General features: G+C 39.7%; 1 protein-coding gene across 3 annotated transcripts in view; it reads left to right on the top strand.

The window, feature by feature from the left end:
• The window catches only part of PCSK5 (proprotein convertase subtilisin/kexin type 5), a 298,169-nt gene that overhangs the window by 112,938 nt on the left and 160,537 nt on the right, over positions 1 to 24,694 (top strand). For all 3 annotated transcript variants that reach the window (XM_037901828.2, XM_007065550.4, XM_043547161.1), the window contains exons 6-7: positions 11,286 to 11,374; positions 18,589 to 18,761. In XM_037901828.2, the coding sequence (XP_037757756.1) occupies positions 11,286 to 11,374; positions 18,589 to 18,761 (262 nt within the window). The remainder of the gene's footprint in view (positions 1 to 11,285; positions 11,375 to 18,588; positions 18,762 to 24,694) is intronic.

Raw genomic sequence — 24,694 nt, 5'->3', positions numbered from 1 at the left:
GAGTGGATTTCAACCAGAGATATCTGAGTAATAAATGAATAAATATATATATTACTCCAGAAGTTCTTGTTCTTCCTGTATTTTTCCCTTATAAGAAAACATGGGAAAACATTTTCATTTGTATTTATTGTATATATTTATACATTGATGGTTGCTTCTGTCTGTTGCTCACAGCATTTATATCTTTGTGTCAAACAAAATGGTGCTGCTGTGAATCAAACCTAGACTACATTGAGCTTGTTCATGATTGGTTCAGGTGGAACTTGTAGCTTTCTTTATCTACCCAGGAGTTTGAGCATCAGTAGAGGTGTTATTTCATAACCATTAAATGCCAGGACATCAAAATGTAGCCGGAACTAATTTCAAGGGTTATATTAATGGTCTGTGCTTTTTATTGCAAACTGGAGACAACTAATTCCATTCTTGTCTTGAGCTATAAAGATTCAAGAGTGAGCAATTACTTAGATTGGCTGCTTTTACACAATCATCACAATGATCTTTGTTGTGTAAATTTTGCACTAATCTTGTTCTGTCTCCTTCCCTCATTATGTTGTTTAACAGAGTAGCTAATGTCAGCATTTTCCAGTTTAAACCCCATTCAGAGGGTTAGAATTTGGGCCTCTGCTGTGTGTCATGGAATGAAGCAAAACTCCCTTGTTCCTGTAGATTTAAATGGGGGAAGGGAGAAATGTAGCAACACAAGGATTTCTCTTACACTGTCGATCTGCCATGGCTTCACTGGGCTACCCATGAAAAGGGTGGCTAAGAGCCATATTTATAAGAAGCCATAAGCAAAAATGATAGGATTTCTTAATGCTGTTTAAAGCTCATCCTCAATATTCCGTGACCCTCATTCTATCCAAAGTCTCTCTGACTGGTTGGGGATAGCCTCCTCTTGTATGGCTGGGGAGCCAAGAAGTTGAGACCACAGATTCTCATGGAGTCCCAGCCTCCAGTTGTTCAAGCCACACTCCCTGCTTCTACTATTTCTCTGGAACAGGTGGATGTCAGGGAAGAATTACTATTATCAAATATTTGTGTGTAGCATTTGTGATACAGCATGGCCAGAGGGCAGCAGGAGAGTGTTAGAAGGGAGCCTTATTCCCTGAAGAGGGACGAAAGTTTTCTATAAATTAATTAAAGCACCTGAAGCCAGTCACATGATAAAAAACCCCTGCTTCAATCAGACAAGTGGAGGAGTTGAGGCAGAGTGGATTGGTGTTGGAGCAGAGAGCAGTTTGGAGGGAAGCAGAGGAGAGTTTGGAGGAGTGCTGCGGTGGGCTAAGAAAACCAAGACCCGAGGTAAAGGGACACCTAGTTTGTGCAGAGGGAGGGCAGGAAGGCTCACAAGCTGAAGGGCAGGAGGGGGAAGTAGCCCAGGGGAAGGAACCACTAGTTCTAGTAGTTTACTGCTATCCCTAGGGCCCCTGGGTTGGGACCCGGAGTTGAGGGCGGGCCTGGGTCCCTCCCTCTCCATGCCCCTCCTCTAGGACACTAGTGGGGCAGTTAATATCCCAATTCAGGGGCAAGAAACAGTGCCCTGAACCCCCACCCAAGAAGAGAAAGCGCGAGACCCATCATAGTAGTGCCGGCAATTTGCCACACATTATAGATGTGCATGGCATTGTGAATTGGGTTTGAGTCTGATCTTACTGGGACACCAGTTTATCTCCATTGAGTTTGTTGTAGTTACTCCTGTTTTGCACTAGTGTAAGTGAGCTAAGAATCAATAATACATTTCCTGCCATAAAGGAGCTTACAATCTAATTCATATAAAAAGTAATAATAACAAAAGAGAGGTCATCTGTCAGACTTCACAACTTTTTTTATTAATTTGTTCCCTCTCTTCTACCATTGTTATTTTTTTTTCAGAAAAGGCATACAGCCTTTGATTTAAAAAACTCACATTGGGCTAAAATGTGGTGTACAAGGTGTCAGTTGGCAAGAATTTTAAATATATACACATCAGGCCAGATGGCTACAAGATAGTGGTCGAAGGTAGATACATTAGTTCCAGGTTAAGCAGGTCCCTTTTCCCTGGGTAAGATAACAGGGACTATTCCATAACACTCAGGAACTTTCTAGAACTAATTAAGGCAGGCAGGCTAATTAGGACACCTGCAGCCAGTTGGGAAGCTGCTAGAATTAATTAAGGCTAATCAGGACACCTGGTTTAAAAAGACTGTCACTCCAGTTAGTGAGGTGCATGTAAGGAGCTGGGAGTGAGAGGACTTGTAGCTGGAGGACTGAGGAGTACAAGAGTTAACAGACATCAGGAGGAAGGTCCTGTGGTGAAGACAAAGAAGGTGTTGGGAGGAGGCCATGGGGAAGTAGCCCAGGGAGTTGTAGCTGTCGCGCAGCTGTTCCAGAAGGCACTCTAGACAGCTGCAGTCCAAAGGGCCCTGGGCTGGAACCCGGGGTAGAGTGTGGGCCCGGTTTCCCCCCAAACCTCCCAACTCCTGACCCAACACAGGAGGTTCCACCAGAGGGGAAGATCTCTGAGCTGTTCCCCGACCTACATGGTGGATCAGCAGAAACTGCGGGGATTGTTCTTACTCTTTTTTTCCCATGCTGGCCAGTGATGAGGTTATCTGAGTGAACAGCAGATTTGAGCCATGAAAGTGGTCAACTGAGAGCTACTGAGAATCTCTGATGCGAGCAAAATCTGCCAATAAGTGCAGGACCCGCCAAGGTAGAGGAAGAACTTTATCACAATACATATAATTGGGACTAAAGTTTTAGTTAACTTATGGCATATTCTTGATAGTGTGTGTGTATATATATATATATTACTCCAGAAGTACTTGTTCCTCTTATATTTTTCCCTTAGAATAAAACATGAGAAAACACTTATATATGTTTAGCATTAACCGTGTTTTTAAATTATAACTGCTCAGTTAATTGCACTGAAGAAGAGACAAGAAGGGTAAGATTTTTAAATGCATTTAGTCATCTAAAAATGCAGATGGGCATTGCAGATAGTGGGATTTTCAAAAGCAAACATCCAACTTTGACAAAATTCCCAATGACATAGATTGGAGCAGGATTGGCCCCTACTAAGAAAAAATTGTTTAACTATAATTTGCCGTAAACAGAAATAATCAGGCTTCTCGTTTGCAAACCCATTGTTGTAAACCAGTGGTTCCCAGACTTGTTCCACCGCTTGTGCAGGGAAAGCCCCTGGCGGGCCGGGCCGGTTTGTTTACCTGCCGCGTCTGCAGGTTCGGCCGATCGCGGCTCCCAGTGCCTGCGGTTCACTGCTCGAGGCCAGTGGGGGCTGCTGGAAGTGGCAGCCAGTATGTCCCCCAGCCCGCGCTGCTTCCAGCAGCTCCCATTGGCCTGGAGCAGTGAACTGTGGCCACTGGGAGCTGCGATTGGCCGAACCTGCGGACACGGCAAGTAAACAAACTGGCGCGGCCCGCCAGGGACTTTCCCTGCACAAGCGGCGGAAAAAGTTTGGGAACCACTCTTGTAAACAATAGACAAAAAGTATGAACGCTACTAAATACACAGGATGGTTTTGCAGTTTCCTTGGAAGCATGAATTCTCTCTTTGGACTCACATAATGGATACTATTCAGTGGAAAGCTGATGGATGTGGACTTCATTACTATGGTGCTATGTTGCCTTATGTTGCCTTATTCAGCCAGACTGCTTGGGAAATCAGGGCCAGATTCTCCACTGCCTTTCTTCTTGCATTGTCATCTATGCTTGGGAAAAGTGAGTGCAAAACTCCCTACCATTCTGATTTGGGAGACTGACCTTTAGGTGAATTACTTGGAAGAAAAGCATATATTGTCTCTCCCACTCAGAGAGTGTCATGGCCTTATCGTTACACATTGTCATGTGGCATTACACATACTGAATCTATTTCCCCATGTTAAGTATCCTCACACCTTCTTGTCAACTGTCTAAATGGGCCATCTTGATTATCACTACAAAAGTTGTTTTCTCCTGCTGATAATAGCTCATCTTAATTAATTAGCTTTTTTACAGTTTGTATGGCAACTTCCACCTTCTCTGTATGTGTATATATATACATCTTCTTACTATATGTTCCATTCTATGCATCCGATGAAGTGAGCTGTAGCTCACGAAAGCTTATGCTCTAATAAATTTGTTAGTTTCTAAGGTGCCATAAGCACTCCTGTTCCTTTTGTGGATACAGACCAACACGGCTGCTGCTCTGAAACCTGCCGTGGCCTCTAGTCACAAAGTGATGCTTCTTCTTTCCTCTTTGTCTATAGGACACAATTATGGCACTACCCTATATTATCAAAACGTGTTGGTCCCCTGAGTGCTGATAGAGTACTAACAGTGATCAAGTGCTTGGCTCCAGAAAATGGATGCCCATCAAGTTTTGGCTCTTGACCATTTCCCTGAAATGCATCCTCTCTCTATCTTTGGAGTCTTGCATGTATATAACAATAGCTCTTGGTGGGCCATACAGCAAGGATCCTTGTACTGTGTTGCTGGTTCCTACTGAACATGGTAGTGACTTTAACTTGTTTCTTTCTGTTTGCTTTCCTCTGCTGATTTGCACTTTGTCAATAAAAGTTGACTCACACACAGTATTATTCATAATATAACTAATACGTGAAGCCGTTAATTCCAGCAGTCTGAGAAGCTGGGTATACTTCTCCTTCTCTGATCCCCCGGATTGTTGTTATCTGGCGGGTGGGGGGAATCTCTTCAAGATACCTAGTAATACTCCTTGATGTCTCATACTCTGTGCAGATACAGGCTGCTCTTTCCCCACTGTATCACAACATTTAGCAATTTATATGTGGGCTGACTTGTCCTTCTGATATTTGTAAAATGTAATGTATTGTCTATTAACTCCCTTTGCTGTTTCCTGCAATTTCAAATCCCGTACAGCATGTCCAATCACATACTGTATCATCGGATGTGTAACACTGCATGGAAGCGGTTAAGCTGCTACATTTACTCCCGTTACACTTTCATTGCAACTCCCAGGACTGGAATGTTTGGAATACCTATTTATTTTGTTTTACATAACTGGAAATATTTACCAGATAAGCTTCTAAGCTCCTCTTGCTCTGTTTTTCTGAATTCAGAAAGTCGTCTTTACTTTTTTATTCTCATTATCTGGAAATAATCAAGGGGAAACAGTGTGTCCTGAATCAAGCGCCAATGTCTGAATCCAGCAGCTCATCTTCCCAAATGAACAAGGAGTCAGAAAAGGAATAAAATGAAATAAGATTTTCTGGATTTTTGTTTTTTACTTTGGGGTTTTTTCCCCTTGTATATTTGAAAGCATTCTCTGCCACCTTTTTTCTTTTCCTCTTTTATTGAAATCCGAAGAATAAGTAGATCCGATGCAGTTTTTCCTGTATCCTCATTTATTTATTTGACATGGAGCTAACCTTATGGAACAACAGACAAGAAGATGTTTTCTTTATCTGAGGAAGTAGATTCCTGCAGGTACTAAATCCATCCCAGACACCACTTGGGCAGAGTGAGTAGCAAGACTTGCCCTTTTTTCCTTTTCAAGTACTTTACGAGTTATCCAACATACAACTTTAGGTGCCACATTGCTGATGCTTTCATTAGAAACCAAAAATCTTGAAATGTTGGATGTAGGTTCAGCTACTCCCCAGGAAATTCTTACCAGAATTCAGTTGTAACTATAGAAGCTTTGAGCTATTGTGCGAGGCTCTTAGGTGCACTCCCTGAGCAGCCTCATAAGAGTCTGACAGATCACTGGGTTCTTCTGGAAAAGCAGAGCAGTCAAAATACAGATTTCCCCCCTTATTGGTCTCTAAAGTAGCATTGGCTGAAATGGTGGGATTTTGGCTTCAGCCTCCTTCCATTGTCCATCGTTTTCTTTTTAATCAAGGAGAACTTGTTCTATGCTGGAGAAGAACATAAAAAGAAAGCTCAACATTTGTTCAAAATCTGAAAGAATCGACCAAAATAACTGAGACTATTAAAATCAAATTGAAGAACACTCATTGCTTTATAAGGCTGAAAAGTCAGAGTCCAGTTCTGTGTGAGAAGCGGAGTTTACGAAATGTCTGCCTCACTGCAGAGACAGAAAATTTTGACAGGAAACATGGTGGGATTGTCCTTACTGGCTAGCTACACATGATTGGCAGCTCTGGATCTCTGGGCGGGGCTCTATTTATCTAATTTAGTCTATCTAAGTACTTTTATGGAATCCATCACCTTAGTATCTGAGCGCCTCTCAGACATTAAAAAATGTACCTTCCCAGCGCCCCCATGAGGAAGGAAAGTATTACTACCCCGGTTTTATAGATGGAAAACTGAAGCACAGACTTGCCCAAGCTCGCACACTTTGGCAGAGCTGGGAATTGAATCCAAGTTGCCTGAGTCCCAGTTTCATACTTTCATCACAAGACCATCTTTGTATTTGGAGAGTTTCTGTGAACTTCTTGGCAGAAGGAGTGTGCTAGGTGGCTTTGCTGATTCCCTGTCTTCTGCTGCTTTGGGGGCTTTTCTGCTCCATTTTACTTTTATTTGCTCTCCTGTGCACCTTACAGTGGATGAGAGCTAGGACAGTCGAATGTGAACAGTTGAGAAGAATTAAATACAAAAACTCAAGGACCTTTGAGATATTTGCACTGGATTATACTTTGATCACCACTAGGGTTAGGTGAACTCTTAATAGCAAACTGTTTATATTGACAAGTTTCCTTTCTTTCTCTTATTTCTAATTATTCATTAACAGGCTTTGATTTTGAAATATTTATTTGTTATTTGGAGTTATTAGCCAAATGGTTTATGTAACCATATTTCAGCCTGCAGTAGCAACTGTTCCCAAACTTTTCATTATGCCTGTTGCTTTCACTATTCACACTGGTGATTAGCCATCTAATTAACATATTATTGTTTGGGCTTTCTGACTGGGTTACTTGCAAGCACATTAAAAGCTTTCAAAATGCCTGCACGCACAGTGTGTTGTTGTGAGTACTCATGCAAACATATAACAACATAGATATGACTCTTTCTGCCAGCATTCATTTGTACAAAAGTTCAGTCATATGGAGGAAAAAAATAAAAAGTAGTTCAGATACTGTAGAAGCAAATGCGAGAAGGTTACTGTTGGGGTTTTCTTCTGGAACAAAATTGTTGGGAATATCTTTTTACAGTATTCACCCAACTCGATTCTGCACTCAGACTGCTGAATAAATCACTATAGTTTTGTTAGTTACCATTTCTAAACATCAACCTTTCCAACCTTAATGTTAATCTTGATGGCATGGCAAATTCTCTGGTTCAGTGGTGTGCAATTTTCTACACTATTTTATATAGATCAGTTGTATAGGGTCTGACCACAAACTAGTGAGGTAACTATCTCTCTGATCAAAGAAGGCCTCTTTAGAGTATGACTGCACCTCTACACAGTGGTCCATTGTGTGAATTGTTCTCAATAGTCAGCATATCTTTCAGAGTTTGACATGCTTCTGCCATTAGCTTTTATCTTTTAGGGGATATCACCCTTGTGAAGCGAAATATGACTGTAGGCAACAAAAGGAAAAGATATGCAGGTCAAGCAGGACAGTTGGCAGGCTGAAAACAATACAGATGTTCGTATATTATTCAGCAAGACTTTCTTGCTCTGATGGCTCCTGGTTTCACAGAATGCATTTTCATTTTAACCTTGGTTACATCTCAAACTCAACAATGCTTTTGGAATGGGAGGAGGGAAGAGGCGGAGGAAAGTCGTAATGTATACGGAAACAATAATGTATACTGCATCATTCTTCATCCCTTTTATCTTTGCTGATTCACAAGGATTTGCCAGCATGGAGCACACCTGTAGTCAGAGTTATAAAATCTGCTTTTAATTAGGGTAATTTTAAGTGGGCTAAATGAACCAGTTCAGAAAACAAATAAAAACTTAACTGAACCTCAGCCCAAGCACTGAACCAGAAGTATTTGTGTGAAAGCAACATGTTGATAAAGCTAAGCAAAAATCTTTCCATGGGGAAAAGTATGTAATATTTTCTTGAGACTCTTAAAGGTGACTGTAGCAGATCGAGCACTCACTGGCACGGTGCCTCCTGCTGGTCGTCAGGGAATTAGCTGAATTCCAGCCCTTGTAGCGCCCTGTGCTAGCCACTGTCTCGCCTGCCTCAGGCCCCCGTGTCCCTCCCGGACCTCGGTGCCCTTTACCTTGGGGTTCTGCCCAGCAGCAGTACCCCCACACTCTGGGTCTCCCCTCCCAGGGGAACCCCCAACCTTCTAAGCCCATCTTGCCTCAGTGGCTACTGCCAGTCATCATCTAGTCCCCATTCTCTGGGGCAGACTGCAGTCTGTAATGGCCACTCATCACTGGCAAGGGGGTTGGACCTGCTGCCTTTGCCTATCCCTGGGCTGCACCTCTGCAGCCCTAGTACCTCCTTAGGCCTTTACCAAGGCCTCAGCCTGGGGAGTTGCCCGGCTGGAGTTCCCTAGCTCCTTTTGCCCTTCCCCAGCACTGCTCGGCTTCATGTACCCTTGCTCCTTCAGGCAGCTAGGTCCATCTCTCTCCAAAGCTAGAGAGAGACACTTTGCCTTCTGGCCCAGCAGCCCTTTTATAGGGCCCAGCCTGGCCCTGATTGGCTGCCTCCCAGCCTCTTCTTATTGGCTCTCAGCCCCAGTCCTCTCCGAGAGCTGTCTTTTAACCCTTTCAGGGCCGGAGCAGGGTGACTGCCCTGCTACAGTGACCTGTACTTATTCAGTAAAAACAAAAGATCCCACTAACTGTTCTGATAAACTTCAATGAGAATCCAGAAAATCATTGATTTTAAACTTAGTTTTAAGCTTTTAGGATTATGCTGCTTCAAGACAAGAGAGGGCTTGATTGTCTTATAAATAGAAAGACTTCTGCAACTAGTGCCTGAGTTCTAAAAGTGCTGCTTCTGGCCTACCTTCTTTACTTTAGTCTTGTAATTTGGGCTAGTTACGTATATGATTATCAGATTTGGATGATTACTAGGTCATCATAATAGATGCATACTGTGGGCCTAAACTCTCTACTGTTGAAGTCAGTGGAAGTTTTGCCACTGAATTCAAAGAAAGCAGGATCAAGCTCTGTAAGAATAGTAATGCTGTGTGTGAGTAAGAAGAGTCATGCAAAAGAAAAAGCATTGTTATCCTCTCTTTGATATGTATTGCGTTCCTTTTGGCACACCCAGGCTTTCTGAATTTGCCTTGCCTTAAATTCAGTATAAACCTGGAGAAGCTCCCAATCCCAAGGCCCAATTCCTGTTCACATGGAGAAATGCAGCATGTGTAAGAGTGATGAATGCCCCTTCCCTTTTCTTATGAAGAAGCTTTATTGCAAGTTCTCTCTGTTAGGTGAGAAGACTCCAGAAGGCAGTAAGTCCAGCTTTAGTTAAGGTCTTCCCAAGTAAGTTTTGACATGTTTCTGGCTTGTCATTAATGACAGGCAGACTTTCTCCACATAGAAAAGCAACAAAAAGAATGAGGAAAGGAGCAAATTGATTCTTGCTTGTCAGTTTTCCTTAGCAATCTGAGTTATATCCATCTTAGACACAATATATAGTGATAATTTTCAAAAAGAACTCAGCCAGGCACAGATACCTAGCATGAAAAATTTCAACCCAAGCATTTAAAATTTGGCAGAGCATAAGCAATCAAAAATTGGGACTTATAATGGACAGTATTAAGCAACTTTAACTTTAGGCAAAGATGCCAGTTCTGCCCAGAGCCATCCCTTGGGTATGGCAAATCGGGGCAACTGCTTTGCGGGGGGGCTCGCAGGCTGGTGCTATTGGCAGGCACGGTCGATCCCAGAAGAGAGGAATCCGCCACTTCCGCTCCAGGCTCCGCACCCTGTGGGGATGGCCCTGGCTCTGCCTATAATAAATTGGGAGGGGGTTGGTTTGAAATATGACAGCTTCCTTCCTTTACCTGAACGCGGTTGAGCTTACACAATCTTTGAATGGGTTTTTCCACATTCCTGTTTCTAAAATAACAACAGCAAATAAAGCTCATTTTCTTATTTCTAGTTAGCATACCCGTCTTGTAGATTGGCAAAATATCATAACCAAGATTTTCTTCGTTCTTTCATTCTACAGCACTACATCATCTTGACATTAACACAAAGGACAAGTGCAAAACTTTTTTAGCCAAGCATCTCTTTAAAGTGCCATTTAAAAGCCTGGGAACTTGTTTCTGTACATTAGAAATATAAAAGGAGACACGGAAATGAAGCACAGACCCTTGAAAGTTTCTCAAGGCACGTCTCTGTAGGATGTCAAGCATAGGTTTTTCTGGGCCTGCATCAACATCCTAGTGGGGTGGTGGGTAAAAGTTTTGTGTAATGCAAACATTCAATAAAGGGGATGTTTGTTGTCATTTGGGGTATATGCGTTAATGTAGGCTTTAAGCTAGATGTCATTGTCTCCATTCAGTATATGTAGTTTGAAATTTTTCTGAGTTCATGCACAGTAGAAATTTGTGTTAAATTTCAAAGCAATCTTAATCAAATTTCAGGTACCTGTTTCACTATTTTAAGTTTGTGTAAATAGTGTAGGCATTCGTGCATTGTTGAGGAAAAAAATTGTTTCAAGAATATGATGAGTCAAAAATACGGCTTGGGAAGTCTGAAAATGAAAAACAGGGAACTTTTTTTAAAAAACCCATACCTCTGCAAACCCTTGTGTGATTTACTCCAGATTTGGGGGAAAAAAATCTACCCTGGGATGAGATATGTTATGAAATTTGAGGTAGTTTGGTTTTAGTGAAATTGAAAACCAGGCTTCTAAAGAGAAAAAGAGCTTCAACGTTAAGTTTGGGGGGGATACTATGATCAAATTTGGTGAGTTATAAACAGGTTAATAAAGAAGTGACTTTGTGAGAAGTATCTAATTCTGATATCTTGATCTATCATTAGAGTTAATCAGCATTTAGCTTATTACTGTGGTCTCATGAGTAAAGACGATACTTATCTCATACAAATATAGTTTATCAGTTGCTTGAGAAATTAAAGATGCCCTTTGACATTTCTTAGGGGTTATGATTATAATTTTATACATAATTCTTTGTCGTTGACCATCACTGTTTTTGTTTCCTAGTCTCATCTCTTTGTTTGTTAATCCTTTTCTATTTACGAAATATAATTTTATATATAACATATGCACTACAGACTGGGGTCATGTAGTAATATCTCGCACAGACATCCAGATATTTTTTCATTTGAGGATGAGCAAGATCAAAACCTTTAAACATTGACAATCTGCATTTTAGTGGGTAATGTTACTCGCTTTAAAAAAATCTCTGTTCTGCCTACAGGCATGGAACTCGTTGTGCTGGAGAAGTGGCAGCCATTGCAAACAACTCACATTGCACAGTAGGAATCGCCTTTAATGCCAAGATCGGAGGTTTGTAAAACAGTCTCACCGTTAACCCAAGTACAATTTGTAGAAAGTGGCACACAGGAATCTTTTTGAACAAGAGGTAGAAATTTGTTTGCTTAACAACATTAGCTGTGTTGACAGGTAAATGCTTCTGAAATGGATGTAGTTAAATATAGTTACTGAAGGAAAGCCTTTTGTAGTGATACTTCAGAACTGCTCTCTAGAACTCTTTAAATACGCATAGAAAGTTAAGAAGCAAGACTTGTGATTAAAATACAGAACAAGGACTCAGGAGATCTGTATTCTATTCCCAGCGCTCCCACAAACTTACTGTGTGACTTCGGGCAAGTCACCTACTCTGTATGACTCAATTTCACAGTCTGTGTTATTGGGATAATAATTACCCTCTTCACACGCCTGTTGTGAAGATTGGGTTTTTAGTGTTTGTAAAGCACTTTGAGATACTCCGATGAAAGGACTATATTAAAATATTTAAATCCTTCATTAAGAAATCTGGTTTGAGACTGCATAAAAACTTAAATTTGTGACTTTGGTGTACCATATCAGTTATATTCAAAAAGAGGCAGTGTGGTCTAAGGGCTAAAGCACTGGACTAGGGCTCTGGAGATTTGGTATCTATTCTCAGCTCTGCCATTGACCTGGTGTGGGACAAGTCACTTCACCTCCCTAAGCCTCAGTTTCCCTATCTGTAAAATGGGGATAATGATATTGATCTCCTTCGCTTTGAGATCTACTAATGAAAAATGCTATACAAGAGATGGGTATTATGATTATTACTTATTAAAAATGCATGAATCTGTCTATATCAAGAAATAATGTGCCACTCTTACATGTTAAAAATGTGCCATCATCTTCTCTTCTGTTTATTCCCCACAAAGGTCCAATATTAATAATTATTCATATTTTAAAGGGACGCTGAAAAAATAATCACCTGTGTTATTAATATGAATGTGTAAAAATGTTTTTTTAAGTATTAAGGAAAGGCAAGGACAACATTGTTGGCATCTACTGTGACCCAAGAAATGCATCTCTGCATCTATAGCAGGAAATGGAAACTCCCCAGTGTTTTTGGTGAAAGACGTTGAGTGAGTTTCCAGCCAGCTCACCAGGCCACTCTTCCAAACAAAAGAGTTTGTCAGCCTACCTCTCCCTAATGACTTCTCTGGATGGGCTAGAATATGGTTATCCCCTACTGCCCAGCTTTTATTTCATTGTAGGGAAGGTGCAGGTCAGACTCTTAGTTCCTCACTGATCAGGAGTGGGCTTGTTCTTCCAATTTCCAGGAGATTTCTCTTATTATAGCTTAGGGACAAGGGAAGGTCCTGGAGCCTCCCCCTTCCTCAGAGGAAGAATCATGATGCCTCCATGCAGAGAGATAAAGAAATGAATTTGTTTGAGTCTGGCTGGTTTGACTGATGAAATGTGAGAAATGGGTAAGGCAAGGGAAAAAGAGACTTGTCCCAAGGATATATTGGAGTTATGGTAGGTGGAGTGTGGGGGAAAAATTGTATAAGGGACACACAGGATTAACTATGTGTGAGGGGGAAGGGACAGTAGAAGCTGATGGTAGAGGTTACTCCAGAATAATGTGGGTTTTTTTTTAAATTTATTATTATGGTGGATGAACTGGGCTTGAGCCAGGTGTTTGGGTGGTTGGTTGGTTTGAGAGATGGCCATTTCTGAGGTTGGCCTGGGGGCAGGTGGGTGGGTGGATGGAATTTAGTATATGTAAATACAAAGGATAACAAAATTAGGAAACCTGTGGGCTTCTAAAATCTTCCCCAGTAATATATAATACTGTAAACGATGTTACTGAAATTTTATATCTGAAGACATAACAGAAACGAATTGTATCAAATATTGTTCCTCGAGTAAAGGAAAGAAATGCCCTCACTGGATGTGTTCCCCCTCCATGGGTTGAAAGAGAGAGACCGAGTTCATATTCTCACCCTGATTAGAGGAAAGACCACTGCTGCATACCCCTAAGTGCACAAATTGTCAGGGTAACTGGCCTTGACCAGCTGTGGTGAATGAAGTAACTCCTCAGCATACTGGCTCAAATTTTCAAAGACACATTTCAACGTGTGCACAATGCTGTACTTTTCTGACATCAGTGTACAAATCAAGAATGCACGTGTGCATATGGACTCCAATCCAGCAAAACACTTGAGTACTTGCCTAACTTTAAGCATGCGTATTAGTGTGTTGTGTGATTGTGAGCATAGTTACTGAGAAAGCACTTTTTTCCTTCCTAACCCTGGCATGTGATCATAGTATGCCCTGAAGTATGAGATTTTATTACAGGTATTTATTCCATTCACTTGATCACACTGTACGTCATTTCTATAGATTTTTAAACAGTGCCTGGTTAATTAAGCAAAAAGAAAAGGAGTACTTCTGGCACCTTAGAGACTAACAAATTGATTTGAGCATAAGCTTTTGTGAGCTACAGCTCACTTCATCGAATGCATGCAGTGGAAAATACAGTGGGGAGATTTATATACACAGAGAACATGAAACAATGAGTGTTACCATACACACTGTAACAAGAGTGATCAGGTAAGGTGAGCTATTACCAGCAGGAGTGGGGGGAGAAAAACCTTTTGTAGTGATAATCAAGGTGGGCCATTTCCGGCAGTTGACAAGAACATGTGAGGAACAGTTGGGGCGGGGGGAATAAACATGGGGAAATAGTTTTACTTTGTGTAATGACACGTCCGCTCCCAGTCTTTATTCAAGCCTAAGTTAACTGTATCCAGTTTGCAAATCAATTGCAATTCAGCAGTCTCTTGTTGGAGTCTGTTTTTGAAGGCTTTTTTTGTTGAAGAATTGCCACTTTTAGGTCTGTAATCGAGTGACCAAAGAGATTGAAGTGTTCTCCGACGGGTTTTTGAATGTTATAATTCTTGACGTCTTATTTGTGTCCATTTATTCTTTTATGTAGAGACTGTCCAGTTTGGCCAATGTACATGGCAGAGGGGCATTGCTGGCACATGATGGCATATATCACATTGGTAGATGCGCAGGTGAACGAGCCTCTGATAGTGTGGCTGGTGTGATTAGGTCCTATGATGGTGTCCCCTGAATAGATATGTGGACACAGTTGGCAACGGGCTTTGATGCAAGGATAGGTTCCTGGGTTAGTGGTTTTGTTGTGTGGTGTGTGGTTGCTGGTGAGTATTTGCTTCAGGTTAACTCTCCCCACTGTATTTTCCACTGCATGCATCCGATGAAGTGAGCTGTAGCTCACGAAAGCTTACGCTCAAATACATTTGTAAGTCTCTAAGGTGCCACAAGTACTCCTTTTCTTTTTGCGGATTCAGACTAACACGGCTGCTACTCTGAAACCTGGTTAATTAAGATATGTTTCAGTTCTTGTAATATATTATGGAGACACGATCTATGAATCGGTTAGTGAACAGACCTACATGCAGGAATACTGCTTAAATACATGTGAGCAATTTGCATTTGATGAAACCATAAGGTCATCATATCCCCTTTCTTTCTACTTCCCCTTCTTTGTCAGGAAAACACTGTATTTCAGACTCATTAACTGGTGATTCTCTGTCCTACAATAGAGGCCATCTGGGAATGCAGAAGTGTGAAATAGGCTCATCTCCATGAAAGACAGTAGGGAATACTAGAGGGGGAACAGAGAAAAGTTATTGCTGAAAGAAATAAAGGAAAATAAGAGCTTTGGTCTGAATAGCTGTTGGGAAGGGGGGAAAAAGACATTACTCACTATCTAATGAAATGACCAAGACACTGTAAGGCTGCAGACACCTCCTGCAGATACTGTAAGGCTTTCCTCTGCATGGCAATGCTGGATTTTAAATGCATTATTTTTATTAAGCATCATGAATGTGTTTAGTGCTGCATGACAGTCCCAGTGGATTCAGCCATATTTGCTGAACCACAGCCTGTTTTAAAGATAGTTTAAAATGGATTCAGGCTAACGGGATTTAAACATGGTTTACCTGTCCAGTGAACAGGGAGTGTAACCACATCAAAACTAAATATAATCACTTTGCTCTAGACTAGAAACCAAACTCATCCTTTGAGCAACTCCACTGGCAACTGAAGGAAGAGCTTCATCCAGCATATTTACAATGTGTTGGAGACTGTCACGAGTATGTTTCTTAAACATGGTTTGAAAAATGGTTATGTCCCATCTGCCCGAGTCAGACAAACTGTGCTATATTTGAAACCATATTAAACCGAACCAGTGTTCAGTTAACAGCTTAATTCCCAGTGTAAGCTTGGGTTTAAAGAGCCTCTTTTGGCCTACTGATGGAGAGCACTTTACACCTTCCTCAGAGATGCACCTGCTTGCACTGGTATGAATTTGTCCAGAGAGCAGTATTCCTCACCTCAGCCAGAATGTGCTCTCAGGGCCCAGGAGGGGTAGAGAGGAAAGAAACGGAAGTGGAAGAAAATCCTTTCCATCAATATTTCATCAAATTCTTTCAGCAGAACAACTACGATTAATGATGTTTGTGATGGAAAGTCATTTGCAATATATCCACCAGTAATGCTCACCTTTTTCTAAGTGCTTTGTCCTCTTCCTCTCTTTTCCATTCACGCCAGAAACACTGACCGCAGAACAGAGCAGGGAACAATTTCCTCAAAAGTCTGATTCTTCTCTCACAGCAGTGCAAATCAGGAGTAAATCTGCTGACATCAGTGGACCTGTGCTGACAGGAGACAGTGAGAGTGAGATTAGAATCTGGACCTTAATTCTGTTGCTGTTTGGGAGATAACTCTTGTGAAGAAATCATACAATGTGCCCCCGGTTCTTACTCCTCTCTGCTGTAGCTGAGCCTCCTTTAGCTGAGCCAAAGGAATGTGATTATTTGAATGTTTGCCAGTGGCTTTTTACAGCACTCATACATAGCAAGTTACCACCTACAGGGTTTTGGGCTCTCTTTGTTTGCTGTAAAAAGGGGTGGCTATCTTGTTGTTTCAGAGTAGCAGCCGTGTTAGTCTTGTTGTTGTTATTTCTGCCTTATTGTGGAAGTTACAGAGCATCTGTGGGGATTTGGTGCTTAGTTATTTGTCTGGGCTTGAGTCCTGATGGGAAAACGGTTATACTAAATTATGACAGAACAGATGTAGATTGTCTTCAACTGACAAGGAATTTGTTCAGCTGTTTCTTTAAGCTTAAGTGAGGCACTGATTAAAAACAAATATTTGAAAGGAAAACGTGCTTTCACTTAATTTTCACATGCTTCTTCATGATTTGTTAGAAGTTTGAGCTGACTGAAATTCCACTTAGGTTTTGACATTTATGGCAAATATTTGGAAAAGTTTAAAGAATTCTGAAGATTTAGTGGACAGTCTGGAAACTAAGTCTGCTAATTGCCTTCTGGATGGTTATAATTGTGCTATCACCACACGAGAAAAACACTTTGTATGTTCTGTGAGGGGGCAAAATTAACAACTCATGCAATTGTTACAAAAATAAAGTAACTATTTAAAATAGCCAATGATATGTCCATTGATAAAAGTTGCACTTGATGTCTGCTAACTGTTGGCAAAAAGAGAAGAGTGGACAGGCTGCTTCTGGATTTTACCACGGTGATATTTGTTAACATTAAACATGGTGTAAATTATTTCAGATGCCAGGGATAGAACTTGGTTTTACTATTCACTGTAGTGAATGTTACATTCATAAAGCGTGTTGCATTGTTGTAGTAACTAAAATGAAATTCTCTCCCTCTGTTTTTTATCTTGCTTTGTTTAAATGTAGTATACCTTTTGTTGTTTTAGTTTGGAACCAAATATATTGATGTGCTTGAAAGAATGAGAACACACCTTTTACCCCTCATTAACTTTTTAAGATTGCTGAGGAAGCAAAATGAAACCTGAGATTACCAAAGTTGTTTAAATTGCTTTTTTATAAAGTAAAATTCATAGTGAGATCACTGTTTGGACAAGTTCATTATCTCACAGAACCTGGGCAGTTTTTGTGTGAATTTAGAAATATGATCACTTCTCAATTTCCAGTCAATTAGAAGGAGCAAAAATAGATCCTTTGTCAACAAACCAATCTGTATACCTTGGAAGGTAAGGCCTTGGTAAACACTCAACTTAATTCAGTGCAAACTCATGAACAAATCTGTGTTCTTATAATTAAAATATATAAATTTGATTTATAAATAGCAATATTCCTATTAAATGGGAAAAGACTTCAAATATGTTAATTATGGAAGTGAACATCAACATATACTATCTCATACAATTACATACTAATTATTATTTAAAAATGAAAATCTTTGATCAGATGCCTCATTGACTTGGAGGTTATCCTTTCATTGCTGCTACTTATTAAGGTGTGAGAAAGTTTTAAACTGACTTCAACTGGCTGCTCCCTCAAGATTAAATTATATTGAAATGTTATGGTTGACTTGAACAAGAATATTTATTTAAAATTCCAAAATATTCTCAGTTTACAACCTTCAGCCTTTCTCATCACACTGCTTCCTAAAACACCATGCTGTCATGTAGCTATCCACTTTACAAATACTGGCACACAAGTCTGTCAAATACTACTGTTTACCAAGGGTTAGATCTTGAGATCCCTTATTTATGCATAACTGCCATTGACATAAATGGGAGTTCCACATACAAAACTGAATTTCAGAAGCAGGCCTTACGCAGTTTCCTACCTAGAGAGGGATGTTTGCAATTTTGCAATTGAGGTAGAATAATGTTATGCAAAGAATGCTATGGTTTGTCAGTAACTTTCTATAACACTTTTGCTAGTACCTAAGAACGTCCTCCCCAGCTTCTCCTTTTGCAGAATCCTGCAATGAAGACATAATCCTGTGCTTATCTATCAGCGTACAACCTGTGTTTTATGTCTATCAAATTAGAATTGCCATGTCTGAAATTGCACTGTCATACAGAAGGAAAGGAAATTATAATTATTTTTAAATGAGAAATATAAATGCACTGAGGTTGAAATCATTTTTTTTTTAAGTTTTCCCCAAAATTAAAGTTTTTCTTTAAAATTCAAACATTGTGTATTGGATGAAGGAATTTGAGCACAGATGTTTCCTAAAGCTTGAGAGAAATCGACTTTACAATTTGAGTGCCATAATCAATAAGAACTTAAGAAATGTAATCCGCAAAGAGTAGCTCTCTGTATTTTTCACATAGTTTTTCAAACATGCTTCATTAGTCTAATTCTCACATTCACTGCTCTTGTTTTGAAGGAGTGAGGATGCTGGACGGTGATGTTACAGACATGGTGGAAGCAAAGTCTCTCAGTCTGAATCCACAACATATACACATCTACAGTGCCAGCTGGGGTCCTGATGATGATGGGAAGACTGTGGACGGACCTGCTTCTCTAGCACGTCAGGCCTTTGAGAATGGCATCAGAACGGTAGGTTTCCTTAAACACCAGGTCATGTCATGGGCGCATGTGCACAAGCAGGGAAATCTAAAGCTTTCAAGACACATTGCTGATAAGAAGGAGCTTAGTTTTGCTTAAAGGGAAAATAGCACTTTTGCCTCTTTCCCCTGTTTAGAGTTAGATCAGTGGCTCTCAACCTTTCCAGATTACTGTCCCCTTTTCAGGAGTTTGATTTGTCTTGCTTACCGCCAAGTTTCACCTCACTTAAAACCTACTTGCTTACAAAATCAGATATCAAAATACAAAAGTGTCACAGCACACTATTACTGAAAAAGTCTTACTTTTTCATTTTTACCATATAGTTATAAAATAAATCAATTAGAATTAATTAGAATATAAATATTGTACTTACATTTCAGTGTATAGTATATAGAGCAGTATAAACAAGTCATTTCTGTATGAAATTTTAGTTTGTACTGACTTTGCTAGGGCTTTTTATGTAGCACTGTTGTAAAACTAGGCAAATATCTAGATGAGTTGATGTACCCCCTGGAAGACCTCTACGTACCCCTGGTTGAGAACCACTAGATGAAAACTATTTTAAAATTGCACATTTGAAGGTCTGAGCACTGTTTTGAATGTAGTGATAGACTTTCTAGCAAAAAGACGACAGCTCTAGGATTGTAAGAGGTGAGATCAGCACAAAATATTTCTTCAAAGTGATCAAGAGACCATTTGGCTGTTCATTCCAATGTTGAAATATAACAATACTGGGGACCAACTTCAGGAGGTGCAGCTAGTATTTAAGTCAATGAGAGCTGTAACCACTTATACAAGGACTGAATTTAGCAAAATATAATTAGCAGTAGCTTTGGAGTATTTGGAGCGTATGCATCAGTAAAAGACTGTATTTGCCTTGAAGAGCTCATGTTACTTTATAATATGCCACAGCAGTTGATCATAGCAAAAAAACAGGTGGAGTGGGTGAGGGAGGCGGATAGTAACAGTTATAAGAACATGTAAGAGCCTAGATTATCTGTATGCAGTACGAGAGGATTTCAAGTCATTTCAAGTCTTTCACAGTTTGTTTAATTCTAAGATGTAAAACACAACATAAAATTGATATCAATAATCCCTCCTGGTCATTTTCCTAGTATTGAGCACAAGATGGGGAGCCAGGAATTCTTCAATTCTTCAATTCTAATCCCAGCTATGCCTTGGGCAAGTGACTTAAATTTTCTGTTTCGGTTTACCTTTCTGTAAAATGGGGATATTTGCTTACCTGCCTGACAGGAGTGTTGTGATGATTTATTAGTTAATACTTATTAAGCTCTTTGCAGATGGAAAGCACTATATGCATACTGAATATTACTATTATTTAATATAAACACCACTAACAAAACTAGTTTTAATTAACCCTGGGACCTGCTGCAATGTAACATGATTGATTTCTTTCCGCAACTGATACTTCCATTCAGTTCAGATCTGGCAGGCACATGTGGCAGCATATCATGCTTTTGCTTAATACAGTATGTGCTGTATACGGTCCCGCTACGACAAACCTCTTAAGTACATACTTAACTTTAAGCATGGGAGTAGCTCCAGCGACTTCAGTGTCTTAATGTTAAGCACATGTTTAAATGTTTTGCTGGACCAGGGCCTTATCAAAGCACTTATCAAAGCTCCATCACATTCTACTACTATTTGACAATGATGGCACTGAACAACAGCAGCAAAGCCTTTAAGGGAAGCTAGTGGAACTGCAGGAAGGGGAAGAAATAGCTGAATGAAATAAGAAATTGTGTATGTGTGTGAGCATCATTTCACTGAGATAATGCAATCACAAAAAGGTTATTCCCACTCACATATTAGAAGAACACAGATATTCATTTGCTCTTTATAATTTCAAGGGCCTGATCTTCATCTGGTGTAAATCTGCAGTGACGTCAACAGACCACAGACTTTCATTATAGTACCAAATCATTTGATTTGTTTTACATAGATAACAGCACAAAAGATAAATTTAATTCTTCATTGTACAGTTATAAATGGATTATTTTTTCCATAAAGAGTCCAGGGGGAGTTTGTTCTTATTTCTTAGAACAATAAAAGCAATAATATTTGGAACAAGTTATATACCCTTTAATTTTTAATTTCTTTTATCCGTTTGAAGTGTTTTAAAAGGATTGACACAGGACTCACTATTCTGAATTGTTGTCTGGGTCCCACTGTGAGAGCACGTACATTTATGTAAAAGAAGTATTTTTTAAAAAATTTTTAGAATTAGTAATTAAAATTTGAAATATTTTAAAGTACCTTATCGCCAGACTAAAATCAGCAGATGTCTGAATGGAAGAAGCAGATCTGCTGAGTCACAAGTTGCTGAAAGGGTGGGTGTGTCCTGTCTCTTTAAAACTGTAGCAGGAGGCAAGTCAGTATAGCATTATGGAATGCTCTCAGGCAGAAGCTCTATAGTGAATCAGTGAAAGAGAGGTGCGGTTTTCCTTATTCATTCTAATATAGTTCCGTCTTTGGTCTTAGAATAAAGCTCCTCTTTCTGCTTTTTGCACTGAAATATGACAAGTGCTGTTTTTATATGGGGATTTTTCAGATCACAGGGTTTACACAAATTGCTGGTTAGGAACCATGCCAAATTCTCTGATTTATAAAAGCTGTTATAATAGTTGTACAAACGAAGGTACGTAGGCAACTCCCCACACAATTTTGCACACAGATCTTGGCCTTTCTTTTTAAAAATACTGGTCCTAAACGGTAACTACAGCAATACATTTAGCATCTTTGTTCCATGTTAAAGTAATAGACTGACAATGGGAAAGTTGGCAGGTTCATCTTGCAGATCCACGTAGTAGATCTGGACTTGATATTCTGCTTTAGTCCTACAAAAGACATCTTCCATGGATGCTAACGCAAGCAGGAATATAGAAGCAAGATCCTTTAAGTGGGTCTGAGAGGAAAAATTGTGCACAGTATGTTTAATTAAGAAAATTACAGGTGCTGCTGAATAATGACTTTGATTAAAATGTAATTAAACTGAATGATCCCTCTTTATTGAACTAACCAAATAAAAGTGAAATCAGTATGTCTTTTCAAGAATCACCACCCCTTCTTCAGGCCACTGAGAGACTGATTTTTGAAAACATGTCCACATTATCTTTCGGTTGTATCATTCCAATTAAAAGATTCATGCAGGGTGTCTGAAATTTTTTGAAAAATCCACTGGGCTAATTAGGGTGACCAGATATCCTGATTTTATAGGGACAGTCCCGATTTTTAGGTCTTTTTCTTATATAGGCTCCTATTACCCCCACCCCCGTCCGGATTTTTCACACTTGCTGTCTGTTTACCGTAGGGCTAAATTCTATACAAAATAACAAAAATAAATAATTGTACATTTTTCAGTGGTTCATAGAAAAAGAACAACATGCCATAAATTGAAAAAGACATATGTGGTTTTTTTTAAAATGACACAAAGTAATAGCAAAAGTTTAAAAAATGAAAATCTCAGACAGAAATTAAAGGTGCTGTACAGCTGCTATGCAAGATTAGGATAAAGAATGGAGAAGGGAAAATGTTGTAAACTAGTCTCAAGCACCATAATTTTACATCATCTTTAGGTTAGTTTGTGTAATTCTATGATACTTAAGTTCTTGAATCTGATGAGTACTTTTGCCCTTGGAGAGTTTGTTTTCAAATCGTATTAATTTCAAATGGCAAAGTTACCTTGGCATCATACTTTCAGATGGCAAGGGATTTTTTTCTTGGAAATGTTATAGGTACCAGCATTGTATTAGCTAGTATGGAAAATGCATCCATTCAAAAGGTCTGTGTTTTAAATGCCAGTGTATAACAAGTAGTAGATTTAATAACCTGAAAAACTATTCTATTATAATTGCACAATTCAGTTTTAGATGAAAAATCAAGTTTAGAGCAATATGTCCAAGAGTAACATTTTTGAAGAAAAGGGTATATCGGTATATGATATGTCAACACTATAAAATATACAGACTTATTTATTGTAGTAAAACAAGGTTCTGGACAAGCCACGTAGTAAAGTTTTCCTCTTCCTTGTATGGGAGGAAAAACCCAAATGTTTAAAAGATTCATAGATTTTAGGGACAGAAGGAACCATTAGATCATTTAGTCTGACCTCCTGTATACACAGGCCATTTGTTAAATCAGGTTAGAGATAGTTCTCTTATCTAGATTTGAACATTATGTTTTGTCCACACAAGCAAGCATATTTGTAATGTAGATATAAGAAAGAGTAAGTCCGTTGATAGGATTACGTAGTCATGACTTTAAATTATTCTGCTTTTATTTTTACATGTTCCTTGGCAAAGATACCATAACTATGTTTCTGGAGAGTTGTGGCTACTGTTGGCATTTTGTGTAGCAAGGTTTCAAAGAGCCAGTTATCTGGGCTGTGACAATGAGCAGCCAGCTTCACTTGTTTTCCATTATTGATTTTGCATCACCTGTTCTGCATACACATGAGCTACGCTAAAGCTGTGGCAGAGCAGGTCATCCTTAATGTAATATAAAAGGGGAGAAAGACAGGCAGGGAAATCTAAATCAGGATCTTTGGCTTTTTGCCTGCATGTCAGAACAGTGGCCTTCATTTCATTCCCACTACACTGTTCTGTTAGTGAACTGGATATAAGCCAAAATGTTTGATGGACATTAATGATCTGATGTGCTGCTGAACCTCTTGTGAGAACTCGGCTTGGTGCCTCCCCTCCCATCATCACTGCCCCTTTTCATCTCTCTCGCTTCACCAACTTTGGCTGCAGAGTGTGTATTCAAGTGTATTTTCGAAGCAGAAGGCTCTCCTACAGTCACTGAACAGCCCTCAAACTCAAGTGCAAGCATTTGGGAGAGGGAATTACATGTGGATTTATTTCTTTAAAAAAATAATACCAGGAGATTCCACCAGTTGGACTGTGATAAAAAGATGCCAATAAAGTTAAAGGTAGAGTGTTATTCGACCCATCCTAATATATGGAGCAGAGCCTCGGACGTCCACAAGAAAAGAAATCAGCGTGAACTCCACCACCGAAATGAAGATGGTGAAGTGATTGAACACTCTGTGATAAGAAACAAAAGGAGGTTGTGAGGAGCCTAATGCAGGTTGTCCCAGTTGAAAAGTTCAGGGAGGCTAGGCTACATTGGTGTGACATGACCAGTGCAGACCTGAGAGTTATATTGGTAAGATGGTCCTTGCAATGGTTGTGGAAGGAAGAGGACCAGGGAGGAAGCAAAAGACTAGATATCTGTGTACCTTAGAGAGACCAATTTGCCTAACAGCTAGGCATACAATTATGAGTTTTGGAAGAAGGCTATAAAAGTCGCCAACCCCAAATAGGGAAGTGGCAAGAAAGAATAAGATGATTCCAATGGTGGAGGGCAATGTATATAATGTGTAACTGTTTAGGCAGAGGGGTTGCTGCCTGTGCTGAAGCAAATAACAGACTGTTCTTAAATATATTTAAAAATGTTATTAACTTTGTCTGTCATCACAATTTGCATCGGTTTAAGAGGAACACGTAAGTGTTGTCTACACAAAACATTCACTTTGTTGCAGATTTGCACTGAAATACAATAATAATATTTATACTTCTGTCGAGAGCTTCAATTGGGTATCTCAAAAGCATGTCACAAAAATGGCTATTATCCCATTGTATGGATGAAGAAACTGAGGCACAGACAGGTTAAGGCCACATCTTTTGAACAGTATACTCACTTTTGTGTATGCTTTTATATATATGTCTACAATTTGGGGTTTCCATGAGCACATACGTGTGTACATGCAAATCCAGAATTGTATGTCCATGTATGATTGGTATGCAGGCAAGCTGGACATGTGCAAAAGTGTACACTAACTTATGACAAGTTGGCCAAAAATGATTTTCCCAGGGTCACTCAGTGGGTTAGCCCCCCTACAT

Source organism: Chelonia mydas, chromosome 5 (genome assembly GCF_015237465.2).
Source record: "Chelonia mydas isolate rCheMyd1 chromosome 5, rCheMyd1.pri.v2, whole genome shotgun sequence".
In the NCBI taxonomy this organism is placed as follows: domain Eukaryota; kingdom Metazoa; phylum Chordata; order Testudines; family Cheloniidae; genus Chelonia; species Chelonia mydas.
Note: the sequence above shows the minus strand (reverse complement) of the source record. Positions and strands in the feature narration are given on the sequence as shown.